The sequence below is a fragment of the Vespa crabro genome, chromosome 2 (genome assembly GCF_910589235.1).
Source record: "Vespa crabro chromosome 2, iyVesCrab1.2, whole genome shotgun sequence".
Lineage (NCBI taxonomy): Eukaryota > Metazoa > Arthropoda > Insecta > Hymenoptera > Vespidae > Vespa > Vespa crabro.
Genome location: NC_060956.1, coordinates 15,933,114 through 15,960,299, shown reverse-complemented (window position 1 = coordinate 15,960,299; position 27,186 = coordinate 15,933,114). Strand labels below are relative to the sequence as shown.

At 28.6% G+C, this 27,186-nt stretch overlaps 1 protein-coding gene across 4 annotated transcripts; it reads right to left on the bottom strand.

Moving 5' to 3' along the window:
• Positions 1-110: 110 nt before the first annotated feature.
• LOC124421663 (guanylate cyclase 32E) lies at positions 111-26,215 on the bottom strand. 4 transcript variants are annotated; one of them, XM_046957104.1, is made up of 23 exons: positions 25,585-26,215; positions 11,924-12,134; positions 11,297-11,494; positions 9,301-9,423; positions 9,028-9,226; positions 7,739-7,816; positions 7,226-7,479; positions 6,926-7,071; positions 6,010-6,148; positions 5,842-5,932; positions 4,295-4,500; positions 3,923-4,102; positions 3,713-3,817; positions 3,512-3,595; positions 3,235-3,400; positions 2,856-3,063; positions 2,617-2,751; positions 2,419-2,531; positions 2,186-2,337; positions 2,016-2,114; positions 1,791-1,935; positions 1,504-1,602; positions 111-1,433 (listed from the first exon to the last, which is right to left on the bottom strand). In XM_046957104.1, the coding sequence occupies exons 2-23, from the start codon at positions 12,110-12,112 to the stop codon at positions 649-651; spliced, it is 3,894 nt and encodes a 1,297-aa protein (XP_046813060.1). In that variant the 5' UTR covers positions 12,113-12,134; positions 25,585-26,215; the 3' UTR covers positions 111-648. The 4 variants fall into 4 exon arrangements, with proteins under 4 accessions (XP_046813060.1, XP_046813059.1, XP_046813063.1 ...); XM_046957103.1 differs by having other exon boundaries at positions 11,924-12,127; XM_046957107.1 differs by having other exon boundaries at positions 3,512-3,583; positions 11,924-12,127.
• Positions 26,216-27,186: the final 971 nt, after the last annotated feature.

Genomic DNA, 27,186 nt, shown 5'->3' with positions numbered 1-27,186 from the left:
ATTACAAAATATTATGACAGATTAATTATAACTGAAATCAAATTTGAAAAAATATGTTTTTACAATTTTATAATAACAAATAATTCGAATTTTTATTAATTTTTCGTTATCTTAACGTTAATGTTGTTAATTTTATTTTGATCTTCAATTTTTCAGGTATAATTAATAAAGGGAAACCTAAGGAAAAGAAATATCTCCGGGATTTTTGAAAACCTTCATCCATTCGATTGGAATTATGGTAAAATTAGATTTTATATAGTTTGATTCATTACGTTGAAGCGCTGATATTACAAGCTGGAATGATTCTCAATGGATTTTCTTATTTTATAATATTATAATCAATACCGTAAAAAGAAATTCATTTGCGGCCTTGTTACGAATAATTTAACGCGTGCCAACATTTTAAATTCCAAATTTCCCTAGTTCCTTTAAGAAAAATTTTAAAGTAACATTTACTTATTACACAAACATACGACAAATAAATGAAAATAGTAAATAATTTCAGCTGTCGTAAAAATCATTCATCTTTCGTTTTTATATCTTAAGGACAGAACTTCAAATTACCTACATAAAATGTCACAATGAATAAAAATCTAAAGCTCGAAAAAAAGAAAAAGAAAAAAAAAAAAGAAAAATAATTCATTTTCTTCAATCGATCCTATTACCATGGTGACAAATTAACGGAGCATTCACTTCCCATCCATCGATATCTTCAGTCGATTGAGTCGCTCTTTTTTGTGCGTTTAAGATAATCGAACTATGTTTAGGACTGCTCGGTGCTGATCTACAAGTTACTTGAAATATCGCTGATGTACCAAATCGAAGATTTTTCATGCCAGCTCTTAAAAGATAAGAATCATTGTCGAAAAGGAAACTATTATCTAATTGAAGATCGTTTAGTTTCTTTTTACTTGGATCAAGTGGATGTTGCAAAAGATCCGATTGACTTTCACAAAGTTTCTCTACACATGGACAAGAATTGCTATTCGATCTCCAGTTTTCTATACAAGCGGCCTTCATTAAAGACGAGGATGATAATTTTGGTTTACAGGGACTATTGTCGACGATCGATTCCAATTGATTGCTCGTTCTTATACACTTTTGATCCAGCTGATCAGAGCTAGCAAAACGTAAACGTTTTGGTGACTCACTTGAACACCTCATGAATGTCGAACTCATAAGAGATTTGTTCTTTAATGAACTTCGTGGTACGAGTGGATCGATTGTATTCGTACATTTACCGTTCGTTGCATTTTTACGATTTGTTCTTTCTTTCCAACGTTCTTCTCGTGACACTGGATCCTCACCTATCAGCCAGTAGGTCAATCGATCTCCTTTACCTTTCATGGAAACTACACCGCGTTCAATTAGACTAAATCCACCTAGCTCGTCCAACAACTTCTTCGTTTCGCTACTACAATGAATTTTTAATGCTGAAAAAAATAAAATATTGATTTTTATTATTTATCATTGTCTCTCATCGATAAGAAAAATTATTCTTACGAGATCCTGTTGATTCCATACGACTGGCTGTGTTTACAGTGTCACCAAATAGACAATATCGTGGCATTTTTAAACCCACGACTCCAGCACAAACAGGACCTACAAATTAAATATCTATCCTGTTATTTTATTACTGTTATTATTTTATTCAATACTCATTTATTATTACAATTATCTATCATTTAATTTTACATTAACATTATCAGAGATAATAAGCTGTTGAAATATTAATTGTTTTTCTTTTTTTCTTTTTTCTTTTCTTTTTCTTTTTTTTTTAAATTGTTTACCCGAATGAATTCCTATTCGAAGTTGCAATTTATCCAAAGGTCTATGACGTATCGTGAATTGCTTGATAGCATCTAAGAGGCACAAGGACATACTGGCAATTTCTGCAGAATGATGAATGCCGTTTCTTATCGGCAATCCACTTACCTAGAAACGAAACTAAATTATTGGAGAATTATTTTAAATAAAAATATTAATATTAATCTCATTTTTTTTACTATACTTACAACCATGTAAGCATCGCCGATAGTTTCGACTTTGTAAACGTCGTAATTTTCTATTGTTGAATCGAAACACGTATATAGGTCGTTTAAGAAATCCACCACCTGAATATATAGTATTAATTCGTAAGATTATTTATAATGATAAAATTGATGAAACGACAAGAAAGATTTACCTGTAAGGGTGTACTTTCGGCTGACATTGAAGTAAATCCAACGATATCACTGAAATAAATCGTGACACAATCGAAACTTTCAGCTTCCACTTTGTTTCCACGTTTTAATTGTTCGGCCACGTATTTCGGAAGCATCTCATACAACAATGCATCTAAAATTTGGATTAAAATAAAATTTAACGTTGTTAATGTATTCTATCATTATTTTCATTCAAATTTTTCAAAGGATAAACCTGTTTTTTTTTTTTCTTCTGTCAATTGATCAGTTCGTTCGTCCACAAGAGCTTCGAGATTATTTGCATATTTTTCCATCATTGCCATCATATTATCGAATATGTTCGGTTTCCTATATAAATCATATAATGTAATATTCGGTTTGATATTCAATAAAAAAAAAAAAAAAAAAAAAAAAGAAATTTAAGTGAACTTACATGCCCTTTCGCAGAGGTCTTAATTTGTTCCTTATGATCTTAAAATCCGGCCGATTTTCTGGATCTTCAGCCCAGCATTCCAACAAACAGTCACGTACAAAATCAAAAGTGTTCTCTAGCTGTTCCAACGGTGGTCTGAGATGGGAAAAGACAAGCTAACAGGTAAAAACAGAATTGCTTAAGCATTTCAACTATCAGAAAAAATGAAAACTCGACTCGTGACGACTTTAAAGTTCTACCTGTATGGTGGATTTGTTGTGTTTCTCGTTATTATTTTCTTCAAAATTTCAGGAGTAGATGATTGAGTTATACCGAAAGGACCATGGCGACCTTGAAGCTCGTAAAGAACTATAGCGAAGGAATATACGTCTCCTCTTTGAAAATCTCTCGCTGATGGTTCATCGAGACCAGTTGAACGTAATAATTCTGGTGCTCTATACAATAATCCTATATAACAGGACATCGTTAAAATTTACGTTTATCGTTCGAAAAGTGTATAATAATAGCAAGAAAGAAAAAAAAAAGAGAAAAACAAAAAAAAGGATAAAGAAGAAAACTCGCCGACAAGTTGAACAAAATTGCATTTGCATGGAATTTGAGATCAGTCTCAGAAAGTACCGTGGTATTTTTTCATAACGTCACTTGGCTCACATTCGGCGTCTCGTTTAAATTCGCGAAGCCCAAAATCCGACAGCTTTACGACCCAACGAGAATCCACGAGGCAGTTTGACGTGCTGAGCGATCCGTGATATTTTATGACAGACTCGTGAAGATAAATCATGCCCTGAAACGGGAAGGAATATTTTAGACGACGAGTGGAAACGACTATTCTATTTTTTTTCTTTTTTCTTTTTTTCTCTTTTTATATTGTGAATAAAAATCGATGAAAATGTACCCTTATAATGTCACCGACCAGCGATGCCATGAACATGTTATCGAGCTTTATATCCTCGTTTTCTAAAATATCCTGAAAAAATATCTTCGTTCAAATTATAGATTTATAATTAATAATATTTCAAATAATTAATAATTAATAATAATTTTTAGTTTTAATCGTTTTCAAATTTAATAGAAATTTTTATTAAAATAATTTTACCTTCAAGCTGCCTCGTGCACAATAGTCAACGACGATGCATATATTTGGAGGATCGGTACAAGCACCGATAAATGCATTTAAATTATCGTGTCTCAAATCTCGCATCTATAAAAAATAAATCGAATTAATACACCCTCTATTAAATTGCATTGAAATATTTCAAGATAAATAAATAGAGTAAGAAAGATCGGGATCAATCAATTCAATTACTATTTTCAATTCCTTCTTCATCTCTCGTGTAATCTCGATTGATTTCTTTCTTATTTTTTTAATGGCAAAGATTCGTCCTTTGTAAACTCCAATTTGTGTATAAATCATGGAATAGCGAAAATCGGCATCAGGATTCGAGCTCAAGGATACCTGACTCGTTCTCACTATCGGTTGCGTCGTCTGAAAAAAAAGATATAAAACATAAATTGATTCGGTTTCAGAAACGTGTGATCTTATCAAGCATGGAAATCCAATAAGAAAACTCGAAGAAAATCCTTTTTGAATTCTTTTTTCTTTCTTTCTTTCTTTTTCATTCTTTTTCTCATTAAGCGCAGAAAAATTGTGTACTGTTCGAAGATGATTCGAGCTTACCTTGGAATTACATTTGACTGAGATCTCGTTAGATGCTCCGTTTTCATCCTTTGCCTCTTTGATCTGAATATCCTTATAGTTTACTTTCCAAAGTAACGAATCTAACTCTTGCTCGTATTTCCAATTTCTATATAGAATTAATAGTACTGCGACAATGATTAATAGTAATCCACCTGCTATACCACCTATTATCTCGATCGTGTAAGCTGTAACATTTCAACGAAAATTAATTCAAACGATTTGACTAGATCAGTAGTTATCGTAATATCAATTCGTATAATCAAATATATTCTAAGTTCTTTATTTTTTATATCGATTTTGAACTTTAGTATGTTGAATTAAATAAGCTAATTATGTTTTTATTTTTTTTTCCTATTTAAATTATTTACTTGTAAAAGATATTTATTTCTATAGAAATTACTTAGGTTCAAAATGAAAATTACATTTCCTTTCGTTTTTCAATCTCAATCCCAATTAACTTTTCAAGGATCTTCTACTGTTGTAAGGTATTCTATTAAAACTTTTTTTATATTTTATATCTTTTGTTACCTTGTGATAATTCAGAACTACGTATGATATATATATATAAGATAATCGTGCTCTAATTTCATCTCTTTTTAATCTGTTCAAAATTATTTACTTATGTGTATAGATTTTACAAATAACAAATAAAAAATTTCTTTTTGTTCTCTTTTTTTTCTCTTCTTATGAGTAATATTTACTGAATGATATTATTCGTTGTAGAACTCTCATGTAATGTACACGTTTTTTTTACGAGACGACATTGATCTTATCTCTCCTCTCTGTTTTCGATCGAATGCCGTTCGTCTTGGCACGATTTACATATGTAGATTTTTAGGGCCGGGCGTTAAACTTTACGACGCGTTCTCGAACGATCGATTCTACTACATCGTCGTCGGCCATGAGTTATACATGTGGATGATTTTAAAAGTTCGATCGAAAGCCAAAGAATGTAATACAAAAGTGAACCTTCGTTTGCATTTTCATCATGCAGAAAACAGAAAGGGTTGAAATTATCCTAAAATTTTGAAAGAACTTGATCTCGAACATGATTTCTGTCATTTTTAGAATAATTTTCTATGATATTGATCCTTTTCGAATGCTCGTAAATCGTTCACACTTAGAACAAAGAAATCAATGAAAATAATAACAATATAAATATAACATAAAATGTGTAATGCCAAATGTAATGTAATACAAATGTGTATAAAATTAATCCTTTTGTTCAATCTCGAGAATATTCAACTTCGAAAGAAAGAAATGGAACGAAAATGGAAACAATAGAAATAAAATGTAAAATATAAATATAATGAAAAAAAAAATGTGAAGCATTTAATATGTATATACGTATCTATTTAATTAGAAATTTCCTTTCTTGAAAATATTTCTCATCGATTATATTTTGAATGTTTTGTTTTTTCTTTTCTTTCTACATATTTTCAAATTCTTAAGTATTACAATATAAATAATATATGGTACCTATGTAAAATATATAAAGTATATATAAATATATATCACCTACGCACACTTGCATTTTTCACCATGATATCCGCAATATGGTTCCGAGATAGGTGGACCATCACCGACCCAAGAAATTTCTCGTATCAATCGAAGCTTCTAAAAAAAATAGATAAATAAGATTTTTAAAACAATGTAACTTTTGTTAGAATGACTTTTATTTTTCACATACTTACAGGTAAATTTGATCCTTCTTCTTTACCAACGAAATATGCGATAGGATAAAGACCATAACCTTTGTCAGTCTGATTATCCAAAGCAATTAACGTATAATTACCTTCGGCATCTCCATTCTCGTCCATGTACACCATGTAACTGTGAAATAATAAAAATAAAATATTTTATAGGATTCGCGAAAAAAGTTCGGTGTGCTTGGTTAGCTTCTTGATTCGGGATTTAAGCCAATGACTTTTATATTCCAGACGACTACTCTAAATTATTAAAGTTATTCAGAGCATTCACTAAAGTTATTAAATCACTAAAGTTATTTGATCAATTTAGGTAAAATTTTTCAGAAACGTCTATTTATTAAAATTGGATTTGTTCGCTTCTACAACATATGAAATAAAAATGATTAAGAAGGAAGAAGAAAGAGGCGAATATAAAGAAATGTGAGAGAAGATGATAAAGATGAAGTAGAAGATAAAATCTAATACGATACGATCTTTAATTAATATTTTAAGTAAAAATTTCTTTTCAACAGGACAAATGTAACTCGTTTTTAAGAACCAATGACGACGAAATGTTCAATATTTTTTTTACATGGCTTTGATAATTTTTTAATATGATCATCTTACTAATAAACTTTGTAAGATTGTATAGAATGTAACAATTTTCTTTATTTGATCAGTATTCTTATTAATTAATGGTAAATATTTTGTAAAATAAATGATCAGTATATAAATATATTTTGGTCAGTATAAAAAATTAAGCGTTAAGGGTTATGTTAGAATTGCGTCACTTATAGTACCTACTGATATTTTATTATAAATACTAATCAAATGTTTAAAGATACTCTCCCAATATATAGCAGCTACTATGTAATATGTAATATTCTATTATATATTTACATATAAATAGATATACACTTACCCCATAGCACTGCGATAATGAACTCCGTGTAGGGCAGTTACCATTTCTTTTCCATTTCGTGGATTACGACTTTCATTTAATGCTTTTAACAGTGTCATTTCATAAAGATGTACAGCATCATAAAGGTAAGCCGTCTCCGGCACTATCTGCCTTATAACGGAGAATGATAATTACGTTTTCGATTTGTTAGACAAAAATAATATACTTCACTTATTTAATCTATCTTTATTATTATATTTTTTCTTTTATTCTAATTGAACATATACGAAGGAAAATGAAAGATTTGTCTCTAATAGTCACCTGAACTAATCCATTAACCCTTAACATCAACAATGGATTGGTGAAGTTAAAGGGTGGTTTCTGCCTATAATCATTGATTAGTTTCGTGAAATTGTCGAAATCAATCGGCGCTGATGCAACAATGCTGAAGTAATTGCGATAAGCTTTAAGTACAGAATAATCCTTTATTCTATCCTGATATAATCCACGAAGATATTTGTCTGGCTTCTGTTCATCGTATTGATCGAAGTTAATCCCAACTACCCAGTATTCTCCTACAACGTGAAATCCATAGTATAACTAGTAACTTACGTTAAACTAAATTGAGCATATAATTAATTTATGAATTATTATTATTATTATTATTATTATTATTATTATTATTATTATTATTATTATTATTATTATTATTATGATAATTATTATTATTACGAGCGATAATCGCGATTATTAATGATGCGACCTATAATAACTATAGTCCCAACTATTCTTTGATATACATATGTACCTGAATATCTTACAGCAGATTTATACCTTTTTCCAAGAGCTTTCTTTTGTCGAGTGCCATCAGGAGACCCATGTGCTCGTCGTGATTTCCTAGAATCACGTAAACTGTAAAAAAAAAAAAGAAAAAAAAATCAGAATTAGTACGTACGACTTTCACAATCGTTTTCGTATAAAAAAAATGTTCGAAAATATCTAAATACTAGTCTTCGTACAGTTTATTTTTTGTTCGTTCAACATTAATTACGAATTTCCCGCCAATCGAGTAAAAACGATAACGTGGCCAGTTTATTTTTGGAATAACGATAAAATCGAATTATAAATAGACGTGTGACTAACGATACTCGAGAGTTATATCTATTCTTATCACGAAAACTCGGTTGCACGAAATATCCTACATACGATAGAGATGCGGGTTATTTCTCTTTCTTCATGTGAGTGAGGAGCCTTGTTCTAATCGTCGAATAAATCAAAGAATTTTTATGCGGGTTCTCCGATCTTTGTTCTTGTTCAATCGATAGGAAAAGAGAAAAAAAATGCGTATCATTTTTGTCGACGAGAACGATAAGCCAATGAAAATAATTGGATTTTCGATGAAGACATCCTTTTGCTTACGACCAACGAAATAATTAAGTCGTAAGGAGAAAGTATTGTACGAGTTATGTGGGACGTCATCGATCCTTTCGATTCGAACGACGTCGAACGCGTTACAAAACGTTTTTCGTTAAAAAAAAATGCTTACGCATCATGACGAAACGAAAAAGGATCTTGTTCCTCTTGAACTAAGTTAATTGCAAATATATTCGTGAAACAAGCAAAGAGTTTCTTTTTCTTTCACTTAAATTAGTAGATATTAGTAGTCGATCGAATACTATATTTTGATTCTCGAAAGGATGAAATTCAACATTTTTTTTTCTTCTTTTTTTTTTTTTAAATATATAAGATATACCGTGTTTATAGCGTGTGTAACATTACTAATCGGAAATTTTTTATTAATGATTTATATTGTTTAAAAGATTTTGAAATAATTTGTATAATTATTCACAAATTGTTTTTCTATTTTTGCAAATTATTTTCTGCCTATCTTTATTTTCTATTGATTATTTTCTACTACCTTTCCTTTCTTTCTTTTGACTAATATACGTAATTTTTGTATATTGTTATTATAGAATTATTACTGTTAATATAAATAGATAAAAGAGAAAGAATAGAGGAAAGTGACAGAAAATGATAGAGAATGATTAAAAATCGTTACATTATAAGGTTTACATTTGTATATACATTATAGATTACATTGAAATGTATTTCGTTTCACTTACTTCGAGTCTCCCGATAAGTTTCTTTGACAATTTCATTAAACGGATTCTCCACATTTTTCATTAAATAATAAGGATCCTTCCAACAACGAAGGAAATTAACTGTAATTCCATTATTTTCGAAAGACGACAGGATCGTTGTTCCGATGGTTGACATTTTACTGAAATCGACCAATGACGAGTTCATATACATGAACGTTACCTGCAACCCCATAAGATAAGATTTATTGAAAAAGGAAAAAATTTTTTCAATAACAATTTCATAAAAGAACTAACCTTCATCCAATTGAAAGCTTTTAAAACGGAAACCACAGATTTTGATATCTGTGTGTCGGGTGGCCGAGTCCTAACGAAGGTTGGGAATTTATTTTTATCGGAGGTTTCGTGATGCGTGCAGAACTGAAAAAATATGATTAGAAAATAATAATTGTCAGATAAAAACTAACTGAAAATTTACTAATTATCGGATAAAAACAATTTGTATTAATTAATCCGTCGAAAGATAGATAAAATATATTGCAAATAAGAAAATGTAGAAGAGAAACGACATAAGTTCTAACAGTATAAGTTAAATTAGTTTTAAAGATTCGTATTTGGATTCTAGGTTAAGTCTATTAGTAGATTATGAAAAAAGAAATAGGTGATGTTAATGTACAACAATTGGTTGGAGTTGTTTAGTGAGATATTAAAACGTACCACGACAATAAATTTTCGAATTTATCATGAAGAATAGGAATCAAGAGTACACGTCAAAAGAGTATCCCGTATTATTAATGGATTAGTGGATTAAATATAGAAAAGATTCGTTCTCCCGTGAATAAGTGAGAAATTTTTCAGAATTAATTGGAGCACCATTAGTTTTCCTCGAAGTCACTAGATAATGTTAAATCACTCGTAAAATTATAATGAGAACTGAGTTCTATTTTTTTTTTTTTTTTTTTTTTTTTAATGAATTTCTATTCATAAATATTGAAGCATTGAGAATCTCGAAAAATTTTCTTGATATTTCCTCATGTAGAATATTTTTTTATTCACCGAGAAGATAATTAAATAAATTATTATAATTATTTTGTTATAAATATAAAGAAACTAATCTTTCATTCCTGATATATCAATATTCATATTTTTCATATTAACAATGCCAATTACGATTATAATTGTATAAAAAAAAATTTATATATAAAAAATATTAATTAATTGATCGATACTCGTAATAAATTCGAAAAATCGTGTTTACGTCTTTTTTTATAAGATTAAATTCGTTTCTGAACGATTAACGATTAGGATTAGAATAATGTATCCTTTCTATTGGTAAACGAGAGAGTAAAAATAAATCTTGATTTAATAAGGATTCAAATGTTACCCATGATAGATAAAATAATTCGACCAAAAGGACGAGGAGAAGTTTATCGCATAAAACGTGTCGTAACATCGAGTCTTTGCATTCGTATTCTTCCGAGGAACGAGAATAATTTATTTCTCTTGGATGGCCCTCTCTCTCTTCCTCTTTCTCTCTCTCTCTCTCTCTTTCTCTTTGTCTCTACCCTTCTCCTTTAAACGGTAGCTTTAAACCGAACATTGCAACATCGGATCACGTCGAGCGAAAAACGATCGAACGAGCAAAACGCGGAGAAGCGTCTGTACGATCACTTGTGATTCTCTCTGTTTCTTTCTGTTTCTCTCTTCCTCTCTCTTTCTCTCTTTCTCTCTCTCTCTTTCTCTCTCTCTCTTTCTCTCTCTTTCTCTCTTTCTTTCTCTCTCATTCGATTTAAGTGGAACAACCTGAACGGATGCTGGTGTAAGAGTGATCAATTGTTTCGAAGAAAACCTTCGATTTTTGTTCTATCGCCGACAGAAAATTCTCTTTCCAATGCAACGAGAGTGACGCAACGAACATTTATATCTAGGATTATTCTAAAATTAGAAGAATTTTCTTCGGAGAATTTTGAGATTAGAAAAAAATCTTTAAATTTGTTATCTTTAATCTATTCATTATCGAATTAATTTTCATAGAAATTATTGACATAGTGTTACATAATTTCTCTGGTAAATTTATTTATATACTTTTTTTGGAAAATATAAAAATACGAATAAAGCCATGATAACATTTTTTAATTGTAATATCGTTAATTTTAACATATGTCTATATCAATTAATTCCTTCAGATATTATTTGTTTCTTTCGTTTTTGAAATATTTAATAGTATTTGTTGTAGAAGAGAGTCAAAGATCAAATAAAGAATGTTTCAAGGATAAAATCTTTTCATTCTTACGTATGATATCATTGGGAGATTGAACGCAGCAGCCATTTTCCCTTCGTGAATGCAACTCTCTTGTGGACCGATGTAAGCACTGACATTCTTTCTCCAGAGATCAGCTGTCATCAATATGCTGGTTTCCTCGTCGCCATACGTCTCAGCGACCAAAAAATCGAGCTTATGACCTTGTCTGCCGAGTTCTCCCGCATTCACCTATCGTAATAAAGCAACTCAATGTAAATATGGTTTACATAAGATTACGTCTTTCCAATATGAATTTATTCTTTTGTAGATTAAATTTCAATTAGTAATAATAAATTTTGTAAAAAAAATAATCAATTAATGATAACAAATTTAGTAAAAAAGTAATTTTACAAATAAAATTATTTTATATAACGTTCGATTATATACACACGGAGATGGATTATTATTTGAAGAAAAATTAATATATTCACTAAGAACATTGGTTTAACATTTGTATTTACTGTATATGCAATTAAGAAATAAATAAATCCTTGTAAATATAAAAATAAGTAATTTATAAGAAAAAAATATCTAATCGGTATTTCGAAATTCGTTTTTTCTCCTTCATTTCGTTGATAAGATAAATTAACGTCAACAGAACTCGTTTAATGAAATTACCTCTTCGACAGCGAGAGTGATGGCGCCGGATATCCGAACACCCGGACGCTCGTATTCTCCATCCCCTGGACGTCGTTTCGAACCGGTGATGTATCCAAGGGTGAATGTCTCCGCATTGACACCTCTGCCGAACAAAACGTGGATCGCTGTCAATAAGAGACACGCTCTCTCCACGTTTCTCAGTAGCATGCCCAGTCACGGAATCTAGACACTCCGATCGATATTATTATTGTTTTTCTCTTTTACAATTTTAAACGGAATAGATAATTTAGAATCGTTGAGAAAATCAATTATTTTGTAATAAATAAAATTTCTTAATTAAATCGATCATATTATTTTATATTATTATTATTGTTATTATTATTATTATTATTATTATTATTATTATTATTATTATTATTATTATTATTATTATTATTATTATTATTATTGTTATTATTATTAGGGGGACCGGAAAGTAATGTCGTTTCTGCGCATATCGATATTTGATTGTGATTAAAAATAAAAACTTCGTTTGAATTTAATTTAAGAAAGTGATATTACTTTCCGGTCCCCCGGAAATATTATTATTATTATTATTATTATTATTATTATTATTATTATTATTATTATTATTATTATTATTATTTAATTTTTTAATTAAATCGAATATTATTTATTTCAATTATTTAGTTGAATTAGTTTATTCAGTTATGTAATAAAACACGTGTGTTTTACTATTACTAAATATTTCTTAAGGAAGATACTTGACTATTTGTTTTTCATTTTCATGTCTTCCTATTAAAAGTTGGTCGGGAAATATTTGACTTCCGTTGGGATTAACATTAGTCGGTTTACCGACTTCCACGGGAAAGGAATTGCCATGGAAGCAGATGTCTTTACCGAAGGAAATTTTGATTAATTATTTTTTTCGGATATGTTTCTCTCAAGTGTTAACGGAAATACTATTTGACGATGTTAGAAGTTAGTAAATTTTTTTGAAATTTCGAATGATCATGATGATATATTTAATGTATATGATACTTTGCCGATGTAAAAAACTAGAAATATTATATGAAAACGAAGCGATATATAGCATGAATTTAATTCAAGTCTTTGAAATATTTGCATTGCGAGGTCGATTGCGTAAAAAGATGGAAAATGAAAAAAGAAAAAAAGAGAGAAAGAGAAAATAGAAGATATTGTTAATCGATGAAATTTATATTCGTACCGTTATCTTGACAATGATTGGCGATTGGTCAGAACGATCTCGATATTGGTTCGATGATTTGCGAAAGAATCATGCCAAGAACGGTGTATTTGCGAAAGTGACGACTGCTTATCACACTGGTAATGGATAAAAGTGATAAACCACAGGTGGTCGCAATAAACGCCATCGATCTCCCGTGGTGTCTCGACTACTTCCCTTTTTCTCGGCTTCTTTTCTGGTGGCAGTCAGTGAGACGAAACTCAACTGTTTTCTCGTTTTTCAACAAAACAAAACAAAAAAAAAATAAAAACATTACTTTTCTCTTTTTAACTCTTCAACACAAGACTTTTTTTTCAAGATGTTAAAGAAAAAAATATTATACTAGCTTACTAAATAGTTTTTTATTTTTAAAGTTAAATTAACGAGAAAAATTACATTATCATAAAATTTTTTGTACAATATTTAACGAAAAATTGACTCGTTTAATGTTAACTTATATATTGTGATTTGGACCAATTATGAGCAATCATATATGCATTTGAGGGATTAGGACGAATAATTTTATCCGTTTTGATCGGTTATAAAGATTTTGTTAATAATAATTATTTTTTTTTCTTTTTGTTAAATTCATTTCGAACTAATCCCATATACATTTATTTTATTATTTATTAATTTTTAATATAATTGCATATATAAATAAAATGAATCAATTTCTATTTTATATTTTCGCTGTGAAATTTTTAAAAGGCATTCCTTTGACGATAAATTTCAAAAAGTCTAGTGGATTCATGTTCCGAACGAAAGCTTACAACGTACCGCACTCACCGAACTATTATTAATAGCGGTCTATTTTAACAATACGTTAAAAAGCTGATGTTACCGGACGGGCTTTTAAAATATATATATATATATATATATATATATATATATATATATATATATATATATATATATTCGAAATCCACGAGAGAGATTGCGTAACCAAGTGAAGGCCATTTTGTTCGTGGTTTGACGTGTTCCTTTTATATTTCACATGAAAAACCATTTTTTAATAATATGAGATAAATGAAATAATGACAGAAAGTTTATTGAAAACATTTAGTCGAATTAATATTACTCGATTCGATAAAATTCGATTCGATCATCGATTTCTTTGTTGCTGAATGTAAAATGATTATAATAATAATACAAAAATACAATAAATAATTTCTATGATGATGATAATAATAATAATATTATGAAAATAAATAATTCATATTATAATAAATATAATAATAACGTAATTAGTAAATACATATTGAAAAATAATTAATATAATAATTTTCTTTGTATGTTTCGTAATTCAATGATTTAGAAGACGAAGATAGTTCATTAAAAATACATTAATTACATGGATAATAGGATATTCATGTGACTCTGGTAGTTCATTATTCAGACGTATCGTCGGCTGTTTTTCAAAGAGAGCCGATGAGAAAGAGTAAACGCGATTGTTTCTTTGGATCGTGGGAACGGCCACAGAGAGTGCGTGCGTGGGCGTTCTCTCGCTTACCCCGATGGCAATCAGCTTTCGATGGGAATCATTATTTCTTTTTCTTTCTTTTACCTCGAGAAAAGATCGATGATCAAAGAAGACGAGTACGAAATAGAACATTGTGAAAAACACAATTATCGTAATAATAATATGAAAAATTTTCGTCTTATTTTCATTATTATTTATACTTAAATAATTTTACTTAAACAAAAACTCATTATTAGCATAAATTACGTAACATTTTTTTCTTTTTCATACAAGATTTAATTTTCTTTGTTTTTTAAATCCTTGGAAAAAATCTAAAGAAATAATTTTACTTTAATTTTTTGTCTTTTCAATTATTATAGTTGTAATAATAATCTTTTTAATTAATTTTCATAAGACTATATGTATAATTTTTCTAAAGACAAAAAAAGAAAAAGAAGAAAAGAAAATTATGAGAATAAGAGATTGTTTAACACTTTTATTCGTACAAGAGTTTGTCTTCGAAATTCTCGAAAAATTTAAAGAAGAAAAAAAAGATAAAAAAAAAGAAAAAAAGCAATTTTACTTTAGTTCTTTCTTTACATCCAATTTCACAGTTGATTGACAGTTGTATCATCTCGAGCTTAACGACTCTTAAAATCAAAACGGACGTTTTAGGATCGAGCTATCAAAGAATTTCCGGTCGTATAATTCTCAGGATTTGAACGAGGTAACGGATTCTTGTCGAAAGGCGAAGTGAGCATTTAATCGATGTAAAGATCTCTCCCTCTCCTCTCTCTTTCTCTCTTTCTCTTTCCTTTTGTTCTTCTCTTTTTTTTTCTCTTTGTGCTACATTTGACAGTCTGTCCTCGTGCTGTCAAAACGAGCGATATCGCAATGCGAGCAACGAACGAAGAACGAACGCGATTGCTGAATTAATGCGGTTAACGGAATTCGTTCTTTCTTTTCGAGGATCATCGATGTACCGTCGAGTGGTCGATGTCGCACGTGTTACTTGCCTTTTCTTTTTCTTTTTCTCGACGATATTTTTCTCGTAAATTTAGCATTTTTAATTCGCTTTAAGTAGATAGAATATACGGATTAATATTAAAATAATTATTAGAAATTAATACGAATTACATAGAACACAAATTTGTTATTACGTAAAATCATACGATAATTAATAAAATATAAAGATAATTTATAAAAAATAAATATATTTTTTAGATCGCATTTTTTATTTACATACATATGTTACTTTGATAAGAAGATATAGAATAAGAAAATATATATTGTAGAGAAATATACGAAAAATAATAGGAAACTAAATAAGCAAGAAAGTATATAGAAACACATAAAAAAAATAATGTAAATAGTAAATATATGTATTTTAAGAGTTATTGATATGTTTCCGTATATATATATATATATATATATATATATATATATATATATATATATATATATATGTTATTTATATACGTATTATATACGTATATATATACATATATATGATCAACAACATTATCTTAGATAATGCAGAAGAGATGCAAACGTCTTTAAATACCACTCATAATTATCAAGCCGTCATTTTCGAAGCGAAATATTTATTTTTCTGACTCGATCGTATCTACTTCTCGATCTTCTCACCCGAAAGATCGAACGGGCAAGGAAGAGAGAGAGGAGGAAATTAATGGATGGAGCTCATTTTGTTTTCTCTCTTTCTCTTTCATTCACACACGTACCATGTAAATATGGCATAGAGAGGAAGAAACACGCCCAGAGCATTCTCTCGATTTTTACACTGATTTACATTCCGTTGCGAAAGAAGCAAAGAAATAACTATAATCTCACGAGCGAATTGGCGAATGCTTTGACAACGTCACGTGACCTGCCGATCGAAAATCGTGACCTTAATCGATGTCGATTGATCCCTATCATTTTTTTTTCTCTACGACTTTGCAAATTAAGAAAAAAAGAGAGAGAGAGAGGGAGATAAAGATACCAGAGATGCTTAATTAAAAAATAAATTAAATTAAAAAGCTTAAAATAAATAATTACTAGTGATATAAATAAGACATGAAATGGTATTCATACGATATCGGTCGAAACCTATCGTTTCTGTTTTCTGTGATTTTGCAAATTTAAAAAAAGAAAGGAAACAAAAAGAAAGATTGATGTTAGAGATATTAAATTAAAAAAGAAATTAAATTAAACAGTTTGAAATGAATAATAGTAAATGATATATAAATTAAAAATTAAATGATATTGGTAACATGTCGATCGATTCTTATCGTTCTTTTTTTTTTTGATTTTGCAAAATCTGAAAAAAATAAAAAGAAAGAAAGAGAGAATGATGTTAGAGATATTAAATTAAAAAAAAAAAAAAAAATAAAGAATTAAATTAAAAAGCTTAAGATAAATAATATCTAATGGATGAGATAGATTTAAAAATTAAATGATATAATATTATAAAAAAAAGAAAAAAGCAACTTATTGTTATAAAAGTTTAAATATAAAACAAAAAAGTATGGAATCAATGAATGTTATTTACAAAGAATGGAAAGAGAAATTGGATCCAATAGTGACAGTTATACTGACTTCTTTTTTTTTTAATTTATCAGGTCAATCGAATTGAAGGACGTTTAATCTGCGTGAAACGTACATTGCACTCGTCGAAAATTCAATCTTGTGAATTTCGAAATTTTCATTTAGGGAAATTCGTTTCCCATTCATCCAATTTCCATCTATTTTTCACGTTTCACGGATTAATTGATGACTGGAAAAAAAGGATCTGTTAGTCGTTGAAATGAATTAATTGAAATTCGTATTAGCTTTGATTTTATGATTTTCCCATTTTTTGAACATTACTTACACCATGGATTAAATAAGCGACCTGATATTCTACAAGAATATATATAAAAAAAAAAAATATGTGCGTATTTCATTGTATACATGCATTATATCGAAATTATCTAATATTCATACTTTATAGATTTCCCAGGTAAAATGAATGAACATTATCTATATAATATACATGCATATATTAAATTTATATAAATTATCTTTTATACTTGATATAGAAGATATAACTTATCTTTTATACTTGATATAAAAGATAATTTTAACAATTAAAACAGGCTAATTTTTGTTTTTATCGAGTATAGAAGTAAATAGTAATTATTTTGTAAATTATAAATAAAAATTTAACGTTTAATATAGATATAAAAATTTTTAATTATATCTATATATTTTAATTATTTGTTAATACACGATCTAATGTAAAAGATAATTTTAACCACTGATTCAGAGTAATAAATAAAAAGTAATAAAGTTAAATGGTAATTATTCATTAAATTATAAGTAAACATATAAGAGAGATATAAAAATACGTACACATATGATAAAAAGGCAGATTAAGGAAGAAAAAAAAATCGTTTATTCAATATAGATTTTCATTGAAGGGCACTAAATTTTTAAATATTAGTCGCTTCGTTACTCTATTTTTTAGATTTGTACCAACGAGAGGATTATTAATCGACAAATATAAAGCTCGTTACGTCCCACTCAAATCGAATGTGAGATCGGATCTTTTTTTGTCGGCATGGAAGAGATCGAGAAAGGAGCATCGAGAGATCGAGGTTACAATCGAGGAGATGCGATATCAAGTGGCTCCCAATGGTATGCCGGCAGTAAATCGGCTTACAAAAGTCGATTTATGACGTCGTGAACAATCGTTTTGATTGTTCGGATATTTCGATGTCAATTAAAATAGGGCTAATCGATATTTTAACGAAGTTATACGTTGGCAAATATCTTGAAAATGATAATTTTATTGGCTTGATTAGTACTGCTTTTTTATGACATAAAATACATGTTTCGATGGTATATAGAAAAGAGAGAGTAATATATCGTTTTACAAATTCTTCCCTTGGCCAGTATTCAAATAATACATTTCTATTTAGTTCAGATAAATTTTTGCCACCACTTATCGCAATACAGAATTGCAAATAATGCCTTTTCTAGGATGTAATTTATCACAAGCAAAGGACTCTTCCATGCTACGTGCTCTAAACGTGTAATTTTTTCGTTATAAAGTCAATTATTTTCTATTCGTTCTTTCTTGATTTAATCTCATAGCAAATGCAAATAAAACTATATACTTTAATTTGTAAACTCACCTATTTACTTGTTTTACATAATCTTGTTCTTTTTTTTTTAAATATATTTTATCTAATACGTTAATGATAAATAACGTTAGAACGTTATTGTTCTAACTAAATCTTCTTTTCGCGAAGATATACATGTATAACGTATATTTGTTATATTTGTATTATTGATTAAAAATGAATATAAAATATATTCAATTTTCTTATAATAATATATTAAATGATAATATATTAAAGAGATCAATTTTTGAAAATAAGATTTATATTTAAAATTAAAACATTAATTAAAAACATTGTATTCAATATTTGTTAGAATGAATATTAATTCTTAAATAATGTACTATGTCAATAGTAACTTATACTTTTATATACACATATATCTATAAATATATATATCCATAAATAAATATATATATTTATATATTAAATATATATATAATATATAAATATATAATAAATAAATATATATATATATATAATTAACAAAATAACAAATAACAGGGATCGAGGGATTTAACGTCGTTATACTTTTTTATAAGAGAGCTATAAAGCTGTTTTAAAATAATTTTTCAAGTCAATATTCGATCGTTGAACTTCCTAAAGATCAGGAGAGAAAGTAATATAGTTTGACGCACAGATGGTGAGTCTTTCAACGACAAAGTCACACGACTATTTCTTTCGAGAGAACTAAAGAAGGATTGGGTGTCTCTGCGATTCTCTCTCCGTTACGATTTATCCATAGCCGGACCTCTCTTTTCACCGAACGAATGAAAGAACACGTGCGTCGTTACATATGTGGAGCGCGTTTTATTCGCTTCGTATATACCGCGGAAGTTTCGAGAGTGCAGACAGCGAATAACGTGTGGAATTTAACAATTTCGATTACGACGAAATATTACGATTATAACTCTTCTCTTTCTTCCTTCTCCATCTTATTTCTTTATATCTGTTTTATACCAATTTAAATAAAAATACGTTCGATAAATTGAATGATGAATCATAGAAAAAATATATATATAAATATATAAATATATAAATATATATATAAATATATAAATATATATATATATATATATATATATATATATATATATATATATATATATATCGAAACTTAAGATTCTATATGAAACATTCGTCGTTTGTATGGTAGCATTTGGATAAAAATGCTATAAGATATCTAACTTTCTCGATACTATCCATATATGTATACCAAAGAGAAATAGAATTTCGATCTAAGAGATTCTCCATAGAAGAAATAAATAGCTGTTTCTCTCTTTTCTTATATACGAAGTTATTCTTTTACGATGATGTCTCATCTCAATGGATACGAAACAGGATCGCGTAACATCGTTGTGGCGCCTTTATTAGAAAGTATACGTCACGATGAGAATTTACGATTAGAATCGGCAATACGTCGTGTTTGTGAAAAGAAAGTTTTCGATGTTCAAAACGGAGGGACGATTGAATTTGTAGCGTGCGTTGCCTTAAGACGTCCAAAGATATCTACAAATATTTTCTATATACAATAAATATAATTTATTCGAACTTTTTTTTGTCTATAATCTTAAATCATAAATTAATAATAATTTAATTATATCAAGTCATAAATTTTCTATGAAATACAAATTTATTATCAAGTAAGATTCAAAGATTCTTATTCGAATTTTTTGTTTGTCTATAATCTTAAATCATAAATAAATAATAATTTAATTAAAGTCATAAATTGTCTATAGAAAACAAATTTATTTTGTCATTAAATATCATTAAAAGAGATTCAGATATATTAAGATCTATTATTATTAGTATTATTATTTTTTTTTTATGAATCAATATTTATGAAAATTAGAATATTCGTAAATGATCAATAAGAAGAAAAAAGAAATGAAATACTGATTTCAATAAAAGAAACTCATTCAAACGATTCTATTTATCCTAATAGTAATAAATAATATCTTAATTAATTATAATATTTTTTATTATTCTTATAACATATTGAAAAATTATAATATTCCTAGATGATAAACAGGAAGATAAGGACTAAGATATCGATTTCGCAAAGGGAGTAATTTAATCTATTGAATTGATTGATTCCATCTCGATTGCGTAGAAACGAAGGGAAAACAGTCGTTGAGAAGAATTCTCTCACAGCTAGTTAGCGGCGAATGTGACTCACGTGGCTTTCAAGAAAGGCGATCTTGAATCTGTGTCACATGGTGTTACATAGAGAATTTTAGGCACGCCTCTTGCTTGCTTGTACAAGTTGCGTCAATCCTCGGATACAATCCTTCAGGCGATGCGATACGTTTTCTATTCGAGCGTTAATTCATTTTCTAATTACTCTGTCCTACGTTAAATTTTATTACTCGTTCAAACGGAAGAATAGAGAAAACGTTTCCTTTCGATCGACTCGCGATTCAATGTACGAAGCTCTTACGATTCGTGCAAAGAATAATTGATTAGAATCATTTATATGTTTCACACCTTGTGATCTAATTCATCTCTATTTTTTTATCTTTTTTTTTATACGTTCTTCCTCTTACAGATATATCATATTTATACAGAACAGAATGTACAATATATATATATATATATATTTTTTTTATAACATATCGTTAATTTCATGATATACAGGAAAATTATTAATTTTATTCATTATTTTATATTCCGAATCAACGAATCAGATTATGTTTCTAATATGTAAAATAAATTAAATAAATTTAATGTATATGTAAAATGTAACTTACATGTAATACTTGATTCATATCACATCAGTATGAGGAAATAAATAATATTAATAATTATTATTTTTCTTTCGTTGTTATTTCTTAAAAATTGACTTATGTGAATAACAGTAAATTGAGAACATTTTAGAAAATATAACATTTGCGTTACAATTAATTTATCTGCTTCTAAAAAGGAACGGTCAGTCTACGTTAGCAGACAAGAGGACAGCTACTACCTGCTAATGTGACAGTTATCGGATATAAAATGTTAACGCCGTCTGTGTTTCAATGTTCTTCAACCCAAAAGCAGCTTTGTAATGTAGTCTATGTTGGTTTTGTCGTTGGTTTTATTACGTACACAATAGAGCAACCTCGTTTATTAGTAGAGGGAAAAGAGCAAGAAAGGTAGATAGAGAGAGATAAATAGAGAGAGAGAGAGAGAGAGAGAGAGAGAGAGAGAGAGAGAAATAGAATGTGTGTGTATATGTCCGTATTACGCAAGCGCTGATATTAGATAACTTGCTAATTAGCGATTACCGCCAAGCTGATATCAGATATTTTAATTGAAGAGAATTCTGAACGGTCATTGATGCGACATATAACTATTAAAAATTAATTTATATTAAATAATTGCTAGATTTAATAAAGTAAAACAAAAGCTCGAAAGATTATTGAGAGATTCATAATTTATGTAATATTTAATAAAAGTGATTATTACATTCTCGTGCATTTGTTATATCCTATATATTATTTTTTTTTTCGAATATTAAAAGTCGAATTTTGCGAGATAATTAATGTGTAAATTAAAATTATAGTTCAAAAGATTATTATAAGGATTATCTATATTATTATACAGTATATGAAATATTTAAGAAAAATTATTATTATACAATATATTCAGTGTATTTAACATTTTCAGCAACCTAATTTTTTCCTTTTTTTTTAAAGATCGAATTAAAAAGTGCATTAAAACAAAAGTTCGAAAGATTATTATTGAGTGATTTAAGATTTATGAAATATTTCTAAAAAATGGTTATTATATTTTACATGAATTTGTTATTTCCAATATACTATCTTTTCGAATTTTAATTGATTGTATTTGATGAAAAATTAAAATGTACAATGAAAAATTATCGATTATTTTTAATTATTTATTATGAGAAAAGTTCGATTAAAATCGAATGTTTATGATAATCAAATTAAGCTGCGATAATTCGGTTTATTTCTCGAAACAGAACATTATTGCATGCCTATGCAATTCAAAGGCCACTAAAACGCGTCGGTCTGCTTTTCACTCAATCAAGATGCACCGACCTCGGACACCATAATCTACGTAACACGAGAACCTTATGAGAATTCACGGGAAACCTGGTAATTCCGAACACAGGCCACGTTTGATGGTACTCTGCATTTAAATTCTAAACGGATATCGAGATAACGTTAGAACGTTATTGTCCTAACTACTATCCTTCTCCTCATGAGAATATACATGTATAACATAGGTTTCTTGTGTTTGTATTATCAATTAAAAAACGATCATAATGATTAATTTCTTTTGTCTATCGGTGATGTCAATTTAAGAACTAACATTATTATTATAAATTTCTTCACGAGAATACATTAAAGGAATAGAAGTTTATAAATTACTTTACGCAAATAAAACAAATCATTGAAAATCCGTGCAGTTGTCCTTAATCGAAAAAACAATTTATGATTTCACTCTTGAAATATAAAAAAAGAGAGAAAGAAAAAGGGAAAGGGAGAAAGAGAAAGAAAGAAAGACAAAGATAGAAAGAAAGAGAGAGAGAGAGAGAGAGAGAGAGATCTTAATCGACGAGAGTCGACTACCCATACGATATCCTTAATTACACATAAAGGAAACCGAGTAAACATGAGAGGAGTGTCGAAACGAGTACGAAAAATTGCAAAGGTAGTTTAAGGCGTCATATCCGCGTCACGTCTCGTTCCATTCTCAATTCGTGTTACCAATCGATCTGGAAAGGCCTTTCGAGTACCAACATCATCCGCACTAAAAATTTGCGCCAACAAGATCGAGCTCGTATCATTGATATCCTCTTTTATTCATGAATGCATTTGTACTTTTGACGGGAAATATAATCAGCGAAGATAAACGAGGGACACTTGAGTGTTAACCGATATGGAATAGATATATATATATATATATATATATATATATATATATATATATATTATATAATGTGCATATATTTTTTATAGATGAATATATCTGGTACATATGTTAAATATTTTTTTCTTTTTTTTATAAATTTATATGACAGATCTAAACAAGATTTAAATATATTTGTATATACACACATATATATATATATTTTCTTTTTAATTTATATAATTTATATAAAGTTTCATGAAATTGATTATGATAAGTGGAATTTTTGTTTATTTTGAAATTTTAAAATATAAATCACTTTTTATAAGAACAAATTTATAAGATTCACTTTTTTCTTTTAAATATAAATTGTATAATTTATAATTATTTTATTTGTGTAATTTTGAAGTATTGAAAAATTATTGTGATCGTAAGATATATATGCAACATGCATGTATACATTCTCGTTTTATTATGCTTTTACATAATATATGTAAAAATAAAACATATTACTATAATTTATTAACTCGAGTCATTTTTTAGGCAGTGGCGATGAGACTTGTCGTCGTTAACCACCGTCGAGAGCAAGTCTTATACATTTTTTTTTTTTTTTTTTTTTTTTTAAGAAATTCAACGTTTATTATTATGGAATCGAATAATCGATGTATTTAATTATTTTCACTCGAAATTCTCCATTTTTCTTTTTTCTCCCATTTCTCTCTCTCTCTCTCTCTCTCTCTCTCTTTCTCTTTCTCTCTTTCTCTCTTTCTTTTTGATCATTGCTAAACGAGCAAATATTATTTTCCTTCTTGTAATTTCCTACAATTCGATGAATTTATAGGACTGCTTTAGACTTCCTATGAACTTGCCTTCAACTTTGTTCTATGCAAATGCAGCTCCGTCTATTCATTGAAATTAAATCGCTTTGATCGACTTTTTATAATTACCAATTTCTGGTTTTTTTTTTTTTTTCAAATAATTTTCATAAAGACAATCCTGTTCTTCATTTATTGAATTCGATAAAACGATCGAATTGAATAGACGATTTAATAATTAGCAAGATAAAAATCATTCAAGTTTACGTTCAATCCTAATTATTATCATATCGAGACAAAGAGATTTTAATTTATCAAATAGAAGATTAGAAAATTGTAGGGTATCAACTTATTTGAATATACATTTCCGAACGATTAGTTAAACCAGGTCAAACGATAACGTACCTGATGAGAATAGGAGTCCCCACCGATCTTTAACTACAACGCTTGAACGCAAACAATCTCTACGCTCGTTGCATACATTAGACGATAATTGTTGTGATAAAGTTAAAAAAAAAAAAAAAGAAAACACGAAATCAAACAGAAAAAATTTATTGATTTAAATACCTGTAACAATGGATCTTAAACGAATGTTCTTTATTTTATAATATAATTTGTTAAAAGGAAAACAAATAATAACTAACTACGTAAAAATGAAATATTTACTGAACTGAATTCATAAATAAGTGCCGTCATAAATAAAAAGTTTATTATCAATAATGAAACAACACTTATTTATGTATCAACCCAATAGTTCTACTAGTTCTACTTACTGCAAACTAGTAAGAATTCTAATTACAAAATATAATATTTATTGGATTGATTTATAGATAATTGTCGTTATAAATGAACATTACAACAAAATAGGATTTATTTATTAATCGACTTAATTAACAATGCAAACTATAAGAATTTTAATTATATAAAAATTATATTTAATAAAATTGATTCATAAGCAACTGTCATTTTATTGTAATAAGCTAATAACGACGCTTATTTATGAATCGAACTATATATATATATATATATATATATATATATATATATATATATACACATACACATACGCACTATATACATGACATTTACACAGTATAACAATGTGATAATTAAAAAAAAAGGTTTTATTATGAACTCACCTTGCTTTTTCTCGCTTCTTTTTGATATAGACCGAAAGAACGTCGAAAGTCGCCGTTTCGACGAAACGCGCGGGAATCTTAAAAAATCCTTTGACGGTGCCAAGTAACAAGACCGAGCTTCTCGTTTTCACTGTGCTAGTCGATCGTCCGTTGATTTATTATTACCTTCTCTCTCTCTCTCTCTCTCTCTCTCTCTCTCTCTGTCTCTCTCTGTCTCTCTCTTTCTCTCTCTCTCTCTCTCTCTCTCTTTCTCTCTCTCTCTCTCTCTCTCTCTCTCTCTATCTCTCTCTTCTTCTTCTTTCCGTTTATCTCTTTTTTTCTCGGTTGTTCAGGAAAAAAAAAGATAAAGCAATGTATCAGTAACAAGCGCGAGGTTTAGAAAAATCTCATGGCAAAAGCACTCGAGAGCACTCGAGAGTAGTGAATCAGAAGCGTGCGCGGCCAGACTGACTGACTGACTGACTTCTATACCTCGTTCGTCCTCCTCTACTCTTTATCCTCCTCTCCCTCGCACTCACTCGTAGCCTCTTTCCTTTTCTTTTACTCGTTCTCGGCCTTCCTCGTTGTCGTCGTCATCGTCGTCGTCGTCGTCCGTCGTCGTCGTCGTCGTCGTCGTCGTCGTCGTCGTCGTCGTCGTCGTCGTCGTCGTCGTTGTAGACGTCGTCTTCCTCGTTGCGTTCCATTCACAGAAGAGAGTTCGTTTCCTTTCCTTTCGTAGGACCGTCCTCGAAGCGCATGAGCACGTCATCGTGATCTGGAGAAAGGGAGAAAGAGAGATGGAAAAAAAAGAAAAGAAAAGGGAAGAGAAAAATGTTCATTATTTTCTTTTTTCTTTTTTTTTCTTTTTTTTTTTTTTTCCTTATAAATAATTTTCTTATTACGATTTTAAAACTTTTTCAATACCATAAAACACTCGTTAGAGTTATTCTTTCTTTTTTCATCCTTTTTTATTTGGAGATATCATTATCACGATTTTCATAAATTTTAATGTATAACGTTAAGTTTCTTTATACTTTCTTTATATTTTCTTTATTTTTTTTTTTTTTTATTTAATATACTAGTTTTAAGAATATTTTATTGTAGTTCGATTTATAATAGATAAATTTATAGAAAGATAAATGGAAGGAAAAAAAAAGAGAAGAAAATGTTGAAATTGTTCGCAAATTTCCTTATTATGATTTTTAAACATTTTAATTTTAAAAACTTGTTTCTCTATTTTTTTTTATTTATTTGGTGGACTGTACCTCTACGAATATTATTAGGATAATTTGATTTAAATTGTGATTTCTAATCGAAAGACGTAAAGAAAGGAGAGAAGAAAGAGATGCTTTTTTGTTGTGATTTCGTTATGATGATTTTAGAAAGATTTTAAATGAATTTTAACACAAATCACCTGTATTGTTAGTTTTTTATTTATTCATTTCCTATATCGTACCGAATCTTTGTTATAGTTTAATTAATATCGAGATTTATAATTACTTGATCTTAATCAATTATCACTAATCTTACATGTATATGATTTTAATCCGAATAAAATAGGTATATATTATTATTAATATAAAATCTTTAATCTGTGTGTTTGTCATTTTCCAGAAATTTTTT

Coding starts and splice junctions, on each gene's coding strand:
- LOC124421663 (XM_046957104.1), bottom strand. CDS start 12,112: ATGCTACTGAGAAACGTGGAGAGAGCGTGTCTCTTATTGACAGCGATC. Junction 1,936..2,015: donor TCGGCGATGCTTACATGGTT/GTAAGTATAGTA, acceptor TTTCGTTTCTAG/GTAAGTGGATTGCCGATAAG. Junction 1,603..1,790: donor TCGAATAGGAATTCATTCGG/GTAAACAATTTA, acceptor TTTAATTTGTAG/GTCCTGTTTGTGCTGGAGTC.